General features: G+C 48.2%; 1 protein-coding gene across 1 annotated transcript in view; it reads right to left on the bottom strand.

Moving 5' to 3' along the window:
- The window catches only part of erbb4b (erb-b2 receptor tyrosine kinase 4b), a 94,858-nt gene that overhangs the window by 36,934 nt on the left and 39,248 nt on the right, over positions 1–18,676 (bottom strand). The window contains exons 6-14 of the mRNA XM_084688485.1: positions 17,073–17,191; positions 15,660–15,801; positions 14,350–14,463; positions 14,061–14,187; positions 13,513–13,586; positions 10,320–10,410; positions 8,105–8,304; positions 5,310–5,442; positions 1,689–1,782 (exon numbers count right to left, since the gene is read on the bottom strand). Coding sequence (XP_084544611.1) covers positions 1,689–1,782; positions 5,310–5,442; positions 8,105–8,304; positions 10,320–10,410; positions 13,513–13,586; positions 14,061–14,187; positions 14,350–14,463; positions 15,660–15,801; positions 17,073–17,191 — 1,094 coding nt within the window. The remainder of the gene's footprint in view (positions 1–1,688; positions 1,783–5,309; positions 5,443–8,104; positions 8,305–10,319; positions 10,411–13,512; positions 13,587–14,060; positions 14,188–14,349; positions 14,464–15,659; positions 15,802–17,072; positions 17,192–18,676) is intronic.

The raw sequence follows: 18,676 nt of genomic DNA, 5'->3' as shown, positions 1-18,676 counted from the left end.
GGCGCTGGCTGTTCATCAATTTGCAGCCAGCGCTGGTCCATCTGGGCTCGTCCATGTGAACAGCGTATGGTCAGAGGGATCGGAGAGGCGGAGGGGAAGAGAGGAGGAGAGGAGGAGGAAGGGGAAGACAGGAGGAAAGGACACTGCTCCTTCTCGTCCTCGCTAACATATTTGCCTCTCCAAGCCTTCCAAGGACCAACAGTACCGAATGACTACACACAAACCCTACAACTGTGTTCTTCAACAGGACAATGAGGACGTCTATGAACTGCATGCCTTTCTTGTTAGTACTCCTATGTAAAACCATCCCCATCAACAGATACCATAGAAATGATAACATGGGCAAATCATGCCTCTCTAACCTTAGAGCACCGTTCACTCCTGGGTTACTGCCAGCACTTGGCTGTTGGCCTTGTTACAATCACCCTCGCTCTGAGGGCATTAGCTATGGCTATCAAATCATTGTGGCTAAGGTGTAATGCAATTGCTATGGTCTCTGTGGCCATAACATGATTGCTGTAATCCATTTGCCTGGCTCACCACTCCCACGCTGTCTGTTCCCAGTCTCTGGCGTTCCCGGGCTATGAGGCTTGCCTGCTTGGAAGCGTGCACACCGGACCTGTGCGGTATGCCCAGTTGATAGACATGCTGCCATCTGCTCTTCACATGCTACAGAAAGACGACGTGTCGACCGCCAGATTGACAAATGAACTTCATTGCAGATGCTCAATAGTCTGTCCATGTATCGGGTTAGCATAAGGCAGATCCATGGGATATTCATGTGTTGGCCAAGAGCATCGACCTTATCTCTAGACAATCTCCCTTTACAACCATGAACACATTCTCTGTTGAAACTCAAGCCCCTTGTCTTGCTTACTTTGACTTGGAAACCCCCAGACATACGAGTTAGGACCCCAGAGCCAGGTTCCAAACCATACACGGCACGGCTACGCTGGACTGTGTCTGATGATGGGGTGCGTCAGGTATCGGGCACAGGGCAGCCCCCAGGAGAGGAAACCTGGGTGGTCTGTGTTAATTCCACTCACGCAGGATGTGACTCCATCCATAGAGGTTCACTCCTATTACAGTCAACCGAATGCTGCAAACCGCGTCCCTATGCTGATAAAGTCGCATGACCACTGGATCAATGAGACGCATACACACGCAGGTGGAATGGCAAACACAGGCAGGCATGCTCGCACACCCAAAAAACACACACAAGGCGACACGCACACGGCGACTGAAATCCACTTTCCCTGTAAGTTAACATGAAATAAAATCAATCCCAAAGCTCGGAAGGCACACTTTATTAGAGAACACAATTAATCACGGTTGCCGAGCAATCGAAGACTCTGTCTGTGGTCAGAAGCAATTTCAGTTTGTGGCGGGAAGGAGAGAAATTCTCCGGTGAGCTTTTATTGGGCGGATCCAAACAGCATGTAAACATAACAGGGGGAATTAACATTGCTTCAATGCTGCAGATTAAACAATACACAGGTATACAAAGGGTAAACCAGACGTGCAGTCTATGGAGCCAGTGGGGGCAATCCACTTCTCTGTATTCAGATGGGTGTGTGTGGACATTGGAAAGAGATGGGAGGGGGGGACGTGCCTTGATTTCCGAGTCGGAACTTCCTCTGAGAACCTCTGAGAATGTGAAAGTGTGTGTGTGTGTGTATCTGTCTTACCGGGCCTTGACAGGTCAGGGAGTCATCGTCTGCCTTCTCACACTGAGCATCACACTCCACACACATGGAGCTGTTAGCATACTCCCGAACGTCCCTGGAAGAGAGGGAGAGAGGGAGGGCGAGAGAGGTGGGGGGCAGGGAGAGAGACGCACAGAAAGAGAGGGGGGAGAGAGGGGGAGAAGAAGGGGAAGGAGAAAGGGAATGACGGGGAAAGGAGAGCAGGGGAGGGAGCAGGGAGGAGGGGTAGAGGTAGCAGGAAGAAGGATGGAGAGGCGTAAGGGAGGAGGGTCGGGGGGGGGGGGGGGTGATAGAGGAGATAGTGAGAAAGAAAGAATTGTGTTACATTCCCCAAAATGACAGAGTGTGTTTATTTTTCCTGCTTGGGGAGGGGGAAGGGGGGGGGGGGCAGGTGGCAGGGTACTGTGTAGCCTGGGGCAATGCAGCAGCAAGACAGGGGGAGCTACCATAGCAATGCTCACATCAACCATCCACCTGCTGTGACTGCACCCACCAGTGACCTACACTCACTGACACTGGGTTACTATAACTGGAAATTCAATAACGTGCAGTGGTCCTGTCTCATACAGTCAGGCTTTTATTGACAACCACCTTTCCTACAGAACAGTATGTCCGCCAAACCTGATGGAAAAGTCTGACGTTAAAGAAAACATGGACAGAACAAACTAACAAGATGGTGTTTTCTGTTTCTCTTTGGGGTATGATCTAAGTGTCCAAATGCACATCTGATCTAATGCACTTTGCTTTCGCCAACGGCATATTTTAGCATAGCTCTGTCCAAGAACTGAAGCTCGTTCTCATGAATTAATTAAACCTGATAATATATATATATATCAAATTCAGAGAAGTGAAGACAAACGATCAATAAATAGATTACAAAAGAAAAACATAAAAAAATAAATAAAAAGAAAACATCAAATAAACATGAAACAGACTGCTCAGAAGCAGACAGACATGGTGTGTTACTGTAAGAGCGTGTGCAGGGGGAGGTTGGGTGGAGCTGTGTGCTAATAGTGGGCCATATTTTTCTTAAGTTGGATTTGGCACTGAAGGGAGCTGGATAAAGTGATGATGTCACCCCCTCTAAACCCCCAGCTCCAGCATACATATTACACAGAGGGACTGTCTAATCTAAAGCTCTATGTTTCTCCCACGCCACCCACCAGCCCAGTGGCTGATGAGCTGGCCATATTGATAGCATCACTTTGGTTCTATCGAGGCTAACGGGGATTCCATATTTCCCAAAAATCTATTTACTAAAGTGGCTTGTTGTTCCTCGGTCGCAGTGGTGGATGAGGGTGTGCACAATGAAGCCCAGGGAAGTTATTAAGTTCAGACTGAGGCTCAAGGCCTTTGAGATGGGGTATAGTGCTGCTGCATGGGACTGTGGGAGAGGAGTTAGTGTGTGTGTGTGGGTGTGTGTGTGTGTGGGTGTGTGTGTGTATGTGGGTGTGTGTGTGTGTGTGCAAGTTAATACATGCATGCTTGTGTGTGCCTGTGTGAGGGAGAGAGAATAAGAGGTAGCATGTATTCCTTCGTGCGTGTGATAGTGAGTGCGTGTGTGTGTGTGCGAGTGTGTGTTTGTGGAAGCACCAGGGTGTTTCCTCTTTGTAATGAAAAAAGAGCAGCTCCTCCATGGGATGTTAAATCAAATTAGGATTAATTATGCGTTATCTGGACAGCACAATGCATGCTGGGTGGCACGAGAAGGAAGTCTTTGTCTGGCCCAGCAGAGCCGAGCCAAGCAGGGCTGAGCCCAGCTCCAGACTAAATGGGTTTCCCTCCTGGCTTCAGCTTGTAGTCTGCTTGTCTGAACTGCTCTCCCTGCTGTAAAACCCCACCCTGGTCTGGGAGTGGACACATGGACACGGGGGAGAAGCTAACTAGCGTTAGCCTCCATGCCGCGACACATCTGCAGTATGCAGGTTGGTAGGAAGCGCTGCCTGCCTTGTGCCCTCTCTACGGGGGGCCCTGCGCGGATTATCTTTACAACCCGCATTTTGTTTTGACACGTGGAAAGCGCAGCCGACGTCGACAGAATCTTCAACACAGAGACGTCAGGAAACACAAGGCACTCTCGTGGACAGTCGAATAAATAAGTCATGCAAAACATGTCGCTACTGTTCTCCAGCCTGTGCGGGGAGTGTGGCGCGTGTGCAGGAGACGGAGACAACACACACACACAGGAGACGGAGAGGACGGCAGATCGCGCCCCTAGTGGCGCACCGGCGTCATCGCACCCCCCGGTGGCTCCTTTTCCGGAGTGCAGGCCGGGCAGGTAGGCAGGGCGTGGCCCCGTGCGCAAGCAGTGACTGTGACACGCAGTGACACGCCTAACCCCCCTGCCCTGCGCGGCGCAGCTTTAGCTTTAGCGTACCTCTCCAGGCCAGCTTCACGCTTCTCCACCACGAAGGGCCCCGCTGCCTGCCTGGGCCGTGACGCAGCCCCTCTGCAAGGTAAAACATCCAGGTGGGTCTGGGTCCGGCCTCTGGGTCTGCCTAGGTACATGAGTCCCGACCCAGCCAGCCGGCACCACCAGAACACCAAGCTCCCTGCTACAATGCTTGTCACACATTACACAGCGGAATTAGCTTCACACCACATGGAGTGGATTTTCGTGGCTCACAGTGTGTTTTTCCACGGCTGGATTTACAATGTATCATTTGTACCATACTGTAGGTTCACATCGAGGGAGATGTGACAAAACATGGACCCATCATACAGATAAGATAAACAATAGGAAAGTAATCATTCACAACTCTCTTTAGAATTCCCCATTTCACAAAATGCCACCAACTCTGTAGCTACAGAAGCTGAATTGTGTGCATAAAAAAGTGTTACTGTACCTCTTTAACAGAGCCTTTCGTTTCATTTGAACTTTTTTGAGACAATCGTGATCAGGCTGTCAGTCCATTTACAATAAAATAACCAGAAAAATAAATGCATGCGTGTTCATGTGTGCGTTCATGTGCACAGATATCTTTCTGTGTTCGACATACACGTGAGAAAATGATTCGCACATATAGGTTAGACGACAAACAAATTCTCTGAATCCGTCGAGGAAATGAAAACCACCTTATTTCCCGGTGGTATTTACCTGCCACAGGGTTGGTTAGTGAGGGAGCAGAGTTGCGTGATGTTATGAAGTGAAGTGATGACCTGGCCTTGTCTCTCACACAAACACAGTAATCTGTTTCAATGACATTTAGAAGTACATGCCATATCTATTGAGCCTGAGATTGAGTTTACACCATGTCTGCTGCTCTGCGGGGATGAAGAGAACGGGTGAGGAAGAGCAACTCCGTGGTCTCAGGTTGGTGAGACAGACTGGATTGTGGGAAGTTTACACGGTACATTGTCAGGGTGTTCAATACCTCAAAAGCACAGGGATAAAATGGGGACGTTTCAATAAAGAAAACAACAACGAGAGCAATTGTTGACATTTGAGGCCTGTCCACAAGATCATACAGCATTGTCAAATTAAGTTTGCATTTTAAAGGCTGGCTGGTTAGCTGGTGATTAGCTACAAACTGTAGGTTTAGGAGGCTGACTGATGTGTGTAGGTGTGTGTGTGTGTGTGTGTGAGAAGAGACAGTCACTCACCCTTCGTACAGGTTGCAAGTGTCCACACAGGTGCGTCCTCTGCTGAAGTACCGACATGAGAGGCACTGGTCTGGGCCTGGACCCCAGCACCCAGAGTCTGAACATAAGGGGTCACAAACCATCCGCTGTATGGCTGGGGAACACACACGCACACACACACACACACACACACAGGCAGGATGAGCTACCTTAAGTTGGCTGGTTTTTACCAACAGTCTGTATTCAGAGTTTGTTCAAACTTCTCAGAGTCCACTGGGTTTATTTGAGGCCAGTCAAACATTTGGTTTCAATTCCGCCTTGAGCTCCCCCCAGTCCATCCAAAGGGACCACGATCCCTTGTCAGATGCTAATTGAGTACATTGTGTGTGCCATCTGGAATAGGTAATGACAGCCTAGCTAGCCGTATCTCAGAGAACAGCGTCGAAGAGGTACCATGGTGAGAGCCTCTGGTACAGGGAGAGGAGGAGAAGGTGAATGAGAGAGCGAGGGAGAGAAAGTATGGAACACAAAGAGAGAGCGACGGTGCAACTAGAGTTAGATAAGACAGCTGCACCTAGAGTTAGATAAGACAGCTGCGTTCACTCATTAGAATAGTGCTGACCAAACAGTGACAAAGCACAAAAGTAGCACTCAGACTGACAACACCTGGGGAGGTCACAGCCTTGAGAAGACTGGAGTGGAAAGAAAACACAGACTAAAGTTCTAACTTTTTCTATCATTTCTTTTGATCTCAGTACCGGACCCTTGTGTATTTATAGTCCTGTCTGGTCGCAGGGTCGCAGTCAACATGTGAGTATCGAGAATTCACAGTGACAGGTTGTCATCTCAGACACGGATGAATAACAATCTGTTGATGCGATGGTAGGCAAGATGGCGGCTCGCAGAGAGCAACAGGCTGTCTGAATACTCTTATATATGGAGCAAATGCCTTTTTTCTTTTTCTAGTCCTTTCCTTCATCCCCCCATCCATCCACAATTCATCCTCTCTTCCCAGGCAGAGCAGAATAGAAAGGCTGCGTGTGTTTCTGGGCACCAGGCACAGAGCCTCACTGGCCATCTCTCCCATTGTCTTTGAAGTTGTGGCCAAATGTAAGCCAGGGGGTATTTTTGTTTTCCCGTGTCATGTTCAGAAGGTGAAAAATGTGACAGTGAGAGAGCGTTCGTTAAAGGGAGTGGGGTGTTAAAAAAGCACTGATGAGGGCAGAGCATGAAAGCGTTCTCTTTCGTGAGAAACAATGACATCTCTGTTCAAATTCCAGGATTTGCGATTTGTTTCTGTGCCGTGGTTGACCAGGGCAGGGGGAAGAACAAGGGGATAGGAGGTATGGGATGGGGGTAAAGGAAGGGTGGGAGGAATGTCATTGTAACAATACTGTATTGATGCCAGATGAGAAAGGTGTCGACACAAAAGATTCTGGACCCCACTGAAAACATACAGTTTGGGCTCAATTGACGTCAAACACTGAGCCAGGCTGGTCTCCTGGGAAACGGGAAGACACCAGAGGCTAGCGTCTGCCAGGTCTAACAGGCAGCTGTTGCCAAGAGACAATATGATCCCTGTTGCATCATGGCAACTAGAAACGGAATCTGAAAAGACGCACAAAACCCTAGTCCCCTGCTGCTCATTGCAATCACTGAGAGATGGAAAGAAGAGAGGAGGCAGAGACATGGATCTAAGTGAGTAATTAGAAGCTTGTGTGAGATGAATGCTTCAGGAAACTAAGGCCCCTTCTGTTCTTCTGCCATCAAAATGAAGCCTGGTAAGGCTAGCAGTGAGACCAATATTGACAGATGCTGGCATTGAGGAATGCTAACATTTCGAGAGGCGTGCTGGGCCAGCGTTGAGAGATGCTAACATTTCAAGAAGCTTACTAGGCCAGCTTTGAGAGCAGCTAGCACGAACAGAGATTTTAACATTCATCGACAGAGGTTGGCACTGACAGAGGCTAGCACTGAGAGAGGCTAGCCCTGAGAGAGGCTAGCCCTGAGAGAGGCTAGCACTGAGAGAGGCTAGCACTGAGAGAGGCTAGCACTGAGCCTCTAATGATGAGGCAGCTGGAGAGACTGATCCATCAACCTTCTGTAATTCCAGGGTTTGAAGAAGCTAAAGACCTGCTAATGATCTTCACAGCAGGAAGCACTGACTTCCATCCCACCTCGACCCCACACCTTTAGCAAACACATTCACACGTACAGACACACACACACACACACACACACATCCAGACAAACACACACACACCGAGCAGGTGCATCTTTCTTCTCTCCACATCTGCCTTTCTAGTCGGGGGTGCCAGTCATGCCCTCCCATGGTCCATGCTAGGCTCAGTCATGCGACACATGCACACACACACGCACACACACACGCACACACACACACAGGCACACACACACACACGCACGCACTCAAAGACATTGTCAAGGAGAGTGGTCTGACTCAGTCTTCCTGCAAGTCCTCAGAATCAGTGAGGTGTGTCAGTGACTCCTCAAGAGTGTGTGGAGGTGAGGTGAAGAGCAAGGAGAGCTAAACTCAATAATGCAAATAGCCAGCTAACTTATTCATGAACATAATACATTAATGTTTTATTGTTGAAGTTTTAGCCCCAGCGTTACCAGTGGTGGTAACTAAACTATCAATTTAACGTAGTTGCTGTTTCAACGCAACGGTGGCAGCTGTGTATCGTTGTACTGTATGTTTTGGGGTGGTAGGTGTGTGGTGTGCTTCGTGTAGAAGGTTTTTTGCGGTGAAAGATGTGTGTTTGATGTCATGTTGAGTTGGTGTTAGGGGGACTCACTGCACTCCTGGGAGTTGCGGTTGTTTCTTATAAGGACCTTCTGGTTGCTGGCGCGAAACAGACTGGTCCAGTTGACAGTGTGGTAGTAGCAGAGCTGGCTGTTGTCTTCAATGTGGACGTTCCCTGCGCTGATCTCACTCAGGGACTGCAGCTGCAGAGAGGTGATACCCTGCTGCTTCAAGACCAGCAGAGAGATCTCACTAGAGGAGAGAGAAGGAAAGGAGAGAGGGGGGGGGGGGGGGAATTGGTGACAGGGACAGAGACGGACAGAGGAAAAAAAGGGGGGAGTGAGTAAGTGAAGGGGGTGGGGGGGTAGGAGATGGAGCGGGGATTGGGAGAAGAAAGGGGGAGACGGGCAAGGGAGAAGTGAGACGTGACGGCGACGAGGAGAGGTGAACAGGTGAGGGACGGATGAAGGGTGAGGGAAAAAATAAAGGACCGAGAGAGAGAGAGAGAGAGAGAGAGAGAGAGAGAGAGAGAGAGAGAGAGAGAGAGAGGTGAGGGAGAGGCAAAGTGATGGGGTTAGAGAAGAGAGAGAGGCAAATGGGAGTTGGAGAGACAGAGGAGCCATATCCGAGGGAGGGGGAGCGAGAGCGGAGGGAAAGAGCGGATGAGAGACAGTCAAGCCGCGAAGAGAGGGGAGGATGTAAAAGGATGGGTTGAAGAGAAGGTGAGAGATGAGAGTAAGTGAAAAAAAAGGGAAAAGGAGGAGGGAGAACGGTAATGGATTAGGAGAGAGAGAGAGAGAACAATATACCATTAGTGAGCTGGGTACTGGTACCGCTGTTATTCTTGTAGTGACACTGTTTAGCAAGCAAATGTAAGCTGTTCTCTAAAGCATCCAGCGCTAGCTGTCCTTCAGATGTGCTGAGATCACTTCATGCAAAACAGTCATCTTGACAGATGCTATAATCCGTGGGAGGCTTACTCTAGCACTGTACCATTGTCACTTAGTGCTCTCTCTCTCTCTCTCTCTCTCTCTCTCTCTCTCTCTCTCTCTCTCTCTCTCTCTCTCTCTCTCTCTCTCTCTCTCTCTCTCTCTCTCTCTCTCTCTCTCTCTCTCTCTCTCTCTCTCTCTCTCTCTCTCTCTCTCTCTCTCTCTCTCTCTCTCTCTCTCTCTCTCTCTCTCTCTCTCTCTCTCTCTCTCTCTCTCTCTCTCTCTCTCTTGGTTTTCCACTATCCACTATTTTTCTCTTTTTCGCTCCTTTGCTCCAGTGTTCCAGGAGAGGCCTGGGTGTTCAGAAGCACTCACACTAACAAGAACACGGCCTTGCACTTAGTGATAGGCCACCCAGGACCACAAGTACAATCCGCGCCCTCATCTCCTTTCTCTCGCTCCCTCCCTCACTTTCTCTCGGGAGAGGCCAGCTGCATGGTGTCAGAGGCTTCAAACAGAGCGCGTTGCGGCCGTGCGTCTTGTGGCAGGCGTTAATTTGTACAATAGCCGGACCTTTCAGCGGATGACCCTTGGCTTGGAGGCAGACTGGCAGATACATGGTGTTTCCGCTCACACGCAAAGAGACACGGGGGAGATGGGAGAGGCCAACGGCATTTTAATGGCTGTCTCTCTTTTTCTGTGTCTCTCTCCCCTCTCCCCCCTTTCTCTCTCTCTCTCTCTCTCTCTCTCTCTCTCTCTCTCTCTCTCTCTCTCTCTCTCTCTCTCTCTCTCTCTCTCTCTCTCTCTCTCTCTCTCTCTCTATCTTTGGCTCTTTCTCCCATCATCTGTCTGTTTATCCCTCCATCCCTTTCTTTTACCCTCTCTCTGTCAAGTTGAAAGAATGGAAGAAAGTGGTCACACTCATATCAAAAACTGCTCCTGGTTTCTATAGCAGGTCCTCCTTGCCAGTGGCTCTGATCTGGCGCTGGTCATAATATCCCTTAAGAAGTTGTCGCTGCTGTCATTGACGGATGGCCCAGAGGTCTGCAGGTATGATACTAGATGCCACATTCAGCCAGCAGATCAATATAATGAGAATCCACCTCCACAGCAAGGCCATCACTGTCATTGACTGACAGAGATAAGCTACAAGGGAAGCACTGGCATGTTAAACAGCCAATCTCAATGTAGTCAATCAGCATGTTGATCCTCCACTCTATAAGAAAACAACACTCTATACGGAGGGTAGGCTTCCTTAATCATTCATATTGATCACAGTCTTCAGAGGGGAGATATCCTGTTGAGCTCAGCTTGGGTGGAGATGCGGGTGTGTCTCACCTGTAGAGAGTTCTCCCTCTGATGGTTGCCAGGTTGGAAAAGACACCGAGGTCGGTCATGTTTTCTGGCCAGGATTGGATGTTGACGTAGCCTGCAAGTGACACAGTCAGAGTCACACTACTGCAGCACACATACAGTGCACCAAGTACCACCAAGCACGACAGCCACAAGATACTGGGAGAAAGTTTTTAAGTGGGCCGTGAATGAGCGGTGGCATTCTTTGAGTTGCAGTATGTTGCAAACAGAAAGTAAGTCTAGTTCTATCACGATATGGAGAAATAGCAAGATTCAGCTTTATTAGCAGTTGAGTACTTTTCAGAGGCAAATTACATTTTTCAACATCCATGCTAACAATTAAACCAAAACAAATGCAAACAACCTTCAACTCTAAGTGTGTATATAAGAGCATCATTTGAAGTCATCAAAACAAACACTGAATATTCCCAGACTTGTGTCTTCCATAGGAAAGTGTTACTGGAACTTCCAGGAGTTTGTGAATCATGCCAGTCATGGCATTTTCCATTTATATTGTCATATCCCAGTGTTTAAACATTCAGTAGGTTGAATGAATAGGCGAGCGGACCGCCTTGGATCATTTAAGATATTTAATAATGAATTTAAAAATTAAATATTTAGCTATGGCGGAGCAGAATCCCAAACCGGCGAGGAAAAACAAACATCCAGACTAGGCTGGAGGAGAGGGGTTGGAAGGAACAAGTGCGTGGGAAGTTAGGAGAGGAGGAGGACTGGGAAGTAGGGATGGGTGAGGGGGTCAGGGTGGAGGGGGGGGGGGTGTTGAAGGGAGGGGCGGCACTGTGTTACTGTATTTGGACAAGGAAACCATCAAAATACCCAAATCGCTTAAACATTGAAAGGTCCAGATGGTGCCTATTTTCAAGGATGGGTTTTGTGTTGCATAACTGATATTTGATTGCCTTTAAAAAGATTCATTACACTGAGCGGGAAGCACATATGGACCTGGGGGGGGGGGGGGGTATGTCTAACTAATATAAAGTATGTGCCTCGCATTGGCTTGTGAGTTTCCCTTAGTGGATGCGTTTTAGTAGCCTGCCGATTCAAGATGAGTTTCTGAAGAATGACGTTTAAAACGTATTGACAAGAGAGCCATAACCTTCAAGAGAGCTTTTATCATTCCGGCAACATCTCTGCTCTCCTGGGTAGCCTCCTCTTTTTGTCAGTCTGAGTGTTTGGAAGTAGGCTTGATGAAATGAAATGCATAAATGATTCCAGTAGATGAGACCAAACAAAGCAGACAACCAGGAACAGAACATACAGTATGAATTACATCCCTGTATATATTTCTACTGTCAATGCAAACAACAGAACACATATATTAACATGTAGATACAGCTCATTCGGAATACATAAAGACATGTCGCCTCTGCTATACTGTCATTCTGCCACAGTTGTACTAGATTCCATCCCGGTACATGTTTTAATCCAGTCTTGTGGCTTGCGTAGCCATCAACACAATTCCCTTCTGCTCCCTTCCTCCACGTTTAGGTGAGCTAGCTAGCTACCGGGCCGTAGCATTGTTACAGCTGTATCAGCTGACACTAATTGCCTAAATGACAAAACTGCAGCGATGGGAGGTTTTCCAGAGCACCTCCATGATGGGCACCTCCAGAGGCAGCTGATTGTTTGTGCTCTGGGACTCCCATCATGCTAATACTGCTAACGAGGGCCTGCTGAGCACATGGCCGCGCTAAGCTGGGGTAGATCGGGCAAAATCCGGCTATGCTAGAATATACAAGGTTAAAGGCTAGGCAACGTTAGACAGTGAAAGAATACATGAGGGTTCAAAGGGGTCTCCTGCAGGTACAGTGTATATTCCACCAAGTGGAAAAGTCCACACGCACACATACACACACACACACGTAGGTGCAGTACGTCATATATAGACACACCGTATAGACATACTGTATATACTGTCGATATAAACGCGTGTTTGTGTGTAACACGCATACATAGCTATAGAGACAATATATAATGTCAGCCATGTCTTTGGCATATGCACTCTTATTCTCTCCCACTTTTTCTCTCCCTGGCAGTAAAAGCATTGTGAAAGCCTGGTGAGGGGATTGGTTGGGGTTCACTGAGAGCCACATTAGCAGCGCATCCATTCGAAAGGCAAATTACAGAGTAGTGCCTCGCAAAGAAGGGGGCCACAGGCTCCCGACCAAGGGTTAAGAGTTTTTAAAGCGCTGTTGATTATAGTCAAAGCCATGCTCTGGGAACCTCACTTATGCTAAATCGCTTCAGTGGATCGCCCACAATGAAACCTGGCTTGGCCCCATGATATGTTTTCTAAGAGCAGTTGGCAGTTGGCAGAGGGTTGGTGGGGAGTTTGTGGCGGAGTATGTGCATAGAGACTGCCTCTACCTCCTACACTGTCCGCCCCAAAGCTACAGTCCTGACAGACCCGACCCCTGTGTCTGGTAGGGGGCGTACCGGCGAGGGGGGGTTGGGTCCAGGGGTTGAAGCTGGGGGCCTCTGGGCCTCTGACAGCTCTGAGGGGTGAGGGATGACACAAGGGCCGACACGGATGTCTGAATACTGAAACTCCCTGGCAGGAGTTTTCCGTCTGGCTGTAGCTGCTGGCTGGTGGCCCCGATCACAAGACCAGAGGAAGGGGGAGGGCGACGATACATTCTGGGGGGGTGGGGGGGGGGGGGGTGGATTCTCTCCCCATGTGTCTTGTCGACCCCCCTCCACACAATTGATGTAACATGGGGCAGAGCTGACACTGTGGAACTCAGGGTACTCAAACTCCCGGAGGGACAGACAAGTGATGGAAGCCACGGACAAATACGCATCTCATATTCCACCCCCCACCCCCCGGCCAGTGTCTGTCTTTGGTGTGTGCTCACTGGTGGGCTCGGTCAAAACACCTACACATGTACTGTACACGGACACACAGATTTCGGCAGAAGTCAACATGTAAACGAAGGGACGTCATGCAAATTTGATGAGGGGAAAAAAGAGAGTCATAAGAAATAATTGAAGACATGTGTGCCAGCTAAGGGGGGCTCCTCTCCATCCCTTTCCCTTGAATGCGACACCGCAGCTTTAGAGGATTTGGGAAAATAAGTGTGGGATTCTCACAGGCGGATGAAAGCACAAAGACAGAACACAGAAACTGTTTTGTTCTCACTGACTACAAAAGTCTCACCTGTAATCTCCCGAACAGTTCGGAAAACGTTGAGCTTCTCTGGGTCCAGAGCCTCGATGTTGTGATAAACGTCTCTGAGAGAGGGAGAGAGAGACAGAGAGAGAAAGACAGAGGGAGAGACAAAGACAGAGAAATGTGAGCGAGAGAGAGAAAGACAAAGAGAGAGAGAGAGAGAGAGAGCAAGAGATAGAGAGAGAGAGAGAGTGAGAGAGAAAAGAGAGAGAGAAAAAACGTGTCACAAATGAGAATTCTTGAATCCACTCTGGTTGCGCTATGATCAGGGTTCCTCAGGATGCTGTGTGGAGAACTAGCTGGAGGGCCTTCATGATACTATGTGACATGGGGGCAATGCAGGGACTCTTCCATGGACTCATCCGCACTCATCCACACTCCAGTCTGAGCGGTGGCGTAGTGAGAACTCCCCGCTCCATCCTCCCATCCTACCGTTCTCTCGGCAGGAGAAACTGACTGCATTCCCTCACATGAATTGTCAAAGCCAAATGTGATTCTGTGCTAGCATGTGCGAGCTAGCAGGTGTTGCAGCTTACCCTTTGATGCCAGTGATGAGGAAAACCAGGTTGCCGTTGATCTTGGTGCAGTTGACAAACTTGTCAATGTTGCTAGAGTCCACAGTCTGAGCCGCTTGGAGACTAGCTGTACCTATTCCATCGCAAGCTGGGACACACAACCCCAATTAGACACAGTTTGGAAGGGTGCTGTGATGTGAAAAAAAGAACAAAAAGTGGATGCCCACACACACAAACTAGCACACACACATGCACCACCAACATCTAAGCACAAACATTCTTACGTTTGGAATGTGCGTTGTTGTGTTACCTTTAGGGCAGATGTCAGTGCACGGAATGCACATCTTGACGCGATTCTCCTCGACCTCCATCTTGTTGCTAGGGCAGGCTCGCACACAGGAGCTGTGGTCCACCACAAAGTTATCTACAAAGGTCATTATCAGAAGTGAATTACGAGATTCATGTTAAGACACACAGACACACGAGCCTTATAGATGCTAATGGATTTTAGAGCATCTGGTGTTTGCTTTGCCTGCATGTTGCTCTTATAGCCAAACTGTTCTTTCAATGACACAATAACTACATTGAGCCTTCCTGTAGAAAATCCAGAGTTTGATACCAAAATAAAAAACCCGAACAACATTTTGTCGAGAAAAGCAAGCCCTGTTTCTGACAGCCTCAGTGTGGGTGATAGACAGTTTCTGCACTGTAAATTACAGGCCCTGGCTGGACCTTTATACTCTGGCGTTCCACCCTTGTCTTGGCATAAAGAAGTTTATAAATAACTGCTCCTTTCTTTTAGACGGTTATGGGTGCAAGAACAAATGTTAGGTTCAGGTACTCTGGGATGAAGGACATTCTACTTTATGTCCTCATCAGTACTTGTGAGTCACTTTAGTATGGACACAAAAACAAAGCAGTGGCAGTTTACTGCCTCCTCCGTTTTTTTTCTCTCTGCTTCTCCATTCTCTCGAGAGCTCTGTCCATCTCGCCGTCTTTCCATCTCTCTATCTCTCAAGCTCTTTTGCTCTCTCGCTCCCTCCCTCCCTCTCTCCCCCTCTCAAATTCTCCCAAAGCACTGAGCGCACGCCCCACTTCAAAGACCCAGAAAAAGCTCCTCTATCCATTCATAAAAATAAAAAAAAACACTACTAATTATCTCCTTTCTTCCTTCTTCCACCCTGTACTCCCTCTTGCCCTGGATCTCAGGCCCTTTGTAGAGGAGCTGGCATTTGAGCAAAATAAATCCCTACAGCGCCTTGAAATCAGTGCAAAACACCCACTCATCCTGGCTATTTAAATCAAGGGAGAGAGGGGCGATTGGGCGTTTGAATCAATGGCAACTTTCAAGAGAGAGGATGAAGGGCGATGTGAGGTGTCGCTGCAAAGGATGTGATCAGGGAAGTTTTCGCGTTCAGCGAAGATAGAAAAGGAAGAATGGAAACCGAAGGGAAAATTCTTCATAGAATTGACGGTGTGCTGTGTGTGGGGATAGACATAGTAGGTCTGAATGTTCCCTAACGGTTGGCTTCAAGTGAGGCAGGTCAGGCTTTATAGAGGTATTCTGAATTGGAAAGGTTTGCGTGTAGGTGTGTGTGAGCGTTTGCTATAAAGTCTTACGCGGGCACTTCTTGACACAGAAGGCTCCGTAGGTGTACTTGGCGCGGGGGTTGTGCTCCAGCTGGAAGGTGGTGGGGTTGTAGACAAAGGGCTGAGGACACTGGGTCACACAGGCGCCACTGTCATTGAAGTTGGTGCAGGCCTGCAAGTACACACACTCCATGGTTGGTGGTTGTCATTCAAACACGAGTACCTTATTCTTGGACTTTACAGACAATGAGCTATGTCAGGGGGTGGCCATGGTAACCCGGTGGTGTAAACAGCAAGATAACAGTCATTAAGCCTCCTGTCCTGCCTCCAGCCAAACAGTCCACCTGCACATAATCAAGTAATTGGCAAGTACAACAAACACAAACACCAAGGAATAATGGTTAATTAGTAGCCGATAAGCTTTCACCGAACGTAATGGGGGACATGTTTTGAACAGCTGTCAAAGTCACAGTCAAAATGAATGTAACGCGTGTCTTAAAAACACTCTTTCTTGCTGCTGAATGTGTTGGCTTACTGAATAGGATGTGTGAATAAAAAGGCCATGGCTGTCCATTAGGAATACAGGGATTTGCTGAGGCAGAATTGGTCTAGTTGAAGTTCTGTACTGTAATATTCAGAACATTGCTCTGGAAGTTTGATGTTGATCTCCTGAAAACTGACTTCATTCTAATATTGATGCAAGGTAAAATATTTAAAAATCTACTGGTAGCATTGAAATCTTGAACTTTCTGGAGATGTTTTTCTTTCTCGTTTTTCTTTCTCTTTATAGTTTGATATCACGGTGATTTTGCTCCTAGTGTGCTCTTTGAAGTTGAGGCCTGTTTAACCTCTGACTTGTGGAGCTTTTTCTGTTTTCCACCATGAGAAACAGGTGTGAATGACAACTCAGTGGATCTGTGTCTCGATGACGAAAGCGCAGGTCACAATTACAGTTACTCGAGAAAGGTGTCACATAAAAAAAAAAGATTGAGCTCATTACTTTTAATTACCCAGTTTGGAAGCTCAATGATTCATAACCCCAATGCTGATAGCGAGGAAACAAGTTTGAGGCACACCAAATGAAGTGAAAGAGAATAACAAAGAGTTAGGACCGGGGTTCCATGGGTGCCAGGTTTATATTTAACACTGCATTGTCTGAGAAAATGTGATTTGAATGGCATCCCCCCTGTAGAAAGCCATATAATGCTGCAGAGACAGTGTGCATTTTGCTGCTGGAGCTGAAAGCCATCTCACATTCACAGGAGACAATTGAGATAAGATAGAAGCTGTGATTTAGCCCAGCAGACCTACAAGACAGGATAAAACATTTAGGTGGGCTCTACAATCAAAAACTGTGTCTTGAGTTCATTAACGTTCACCATGGCAACAGGTGAAGGAAAGTTGTCTGTGTGTGTGTGTGTGTCTGTGTGTGTCTGTACATACAAAGCAGTCTGTATCCTTGGGTCCGAAGCATCCACCTGCACACTCACGGTGGCAGCAGTCGCTAACGTAGGGTCCGAAACAGCGTCCATCACACTGCTCTGCACACACTGTCTTAGTCACTGCGAGAGGAAACAAAGAGAGGAACGTTTAGTTCCAAAACATGTTTGGTTCAAAAGGTGGTTGATATGACATCAAAATACAAAAGTCGCCTAAACCTCACATAGAAACATTACAGTAGCATGCACTTCCCCTGTTACACAATCAGTTTGAGGTGGAGTTCATGTACATGCTGCACCATCCAGGTTCAGGCCAATTCCAGGCTACCTCTCTACCTGGCACGTTGCTGCCTGCCTGCCAGCCGGTCAGCCTGCCTGCCTGTGTCTCTCTGTGTGTTTCCTGTCTCTAAGTGACAATCTGACAGAGATTTCTATCTCCTGAATGTGCCGGCTCTGTCGCTGGCCGTCACTGTTTCAAGCTCGTCTCCATCCAGCGTCCTGTCAGAGGGTGTCCAGGCAGATGGGCTGCCGTATGCCTGGGAAGTCTCCGGCTGACAGTGACAGCAGAGTACTGCCTGTTCTGTCTTCCAGACCCCCCCCCCCCCCCAAAAAAAAAAAAAAAACTCTTCTTCTAAGGAAACGCTCCTAGATGGTAACTCCTGAACGCCTTGTGGCAGGAAGTCCACAACTTTTTGTCGCGAGCGTGTGTCTGCACAGTGGTTTTGAGTGCGTGTGTGTGCTATGTGTGTGTGCTATGTGTGTGTGTGTGTGTGGTTGAAGTGTGTTGTTTGGAGTATGTGTGTTGCGTGCGTGTATGTTTGGCTTTGAGTGTGTGTTTGTGTTTGTTTGCCTTCCCTTCGGGCAGAGTTGAGGAGCTGTCACACCGTGATGGATACCAGCCAAGCTCCAATGTCAGTGACAGGGAGCCCAGTCGCTCTGTGCCTCACCCTACTAACGCACCATCACTGCATTCCATTACAGCGCCGGGGCGAAATGAAATGGCCTGCTTTCCAAAAAGACGTTTTGTCAAACAAATGACCTCAGGGAGAGGCGTTGTGGAGTGTTGATCTATTTTGCCTTTTAAACATCCACTTAAAAAAGACCAGGGAGGCACTACAAATGAAAAGGAATCAATCTCATAAACTATGCTGAATATCTTCCATTTGAACAGGCTGCTGACAGGGTCATCAGTCACCAGGCAGGATCTTACATCCACTCAGCCCCGCCCTGTCTGGGGGTGGAGGTGGAGCTGGCTCAAATCTTTGTCTTGTGGGAGCCTCAGGCTGGGTCGGAGGTGTGTGTGTGTGTAAGTGTGCGTGTGCGTTTCTCTCATTTAATTACACAGGGAAGGAAGACTTTTTTGCAATCTTAGTGACCAAATAGAGAGAGAGAGAGATTGAGCGAGAGATATTGAGCGAGAGAGAGAGAGAGAGAGAGAGAGAGAGAGAGAGAGAGAGAGAGAAAGAGAGAGAGAGGTAGAGAGGTAGAGAGGTAGAGAGAGAGAGAGAGAGAAAGAGAGAGAGACCAGGGGACAGAGAGACAGAGAGACAGATGATGATGTCATGTGGACGGAAACAGAGATGGAAGAGCTAGGAACAGCAGAGCAGG

Source organism: Hypomesus nipponensis, chromosome 23 (assembly GCF_054491055.1).
Source record: "Hypomesus nipponensis isolate SF chromosome 23, ASM5449105v1, whole genome shotgun sequence".
NCBI lineage: Eukaryota > Metazoa > Chordata > Actinopteri > Osmeriformes > Osmeridae > Hypomesus > Hypomesus nipponensis.
The sequence above is the reverse complement of the archived record's forward strand: the minus strand, read 5'-3'. Positions and strand labels throughout refer to the sequence as shown.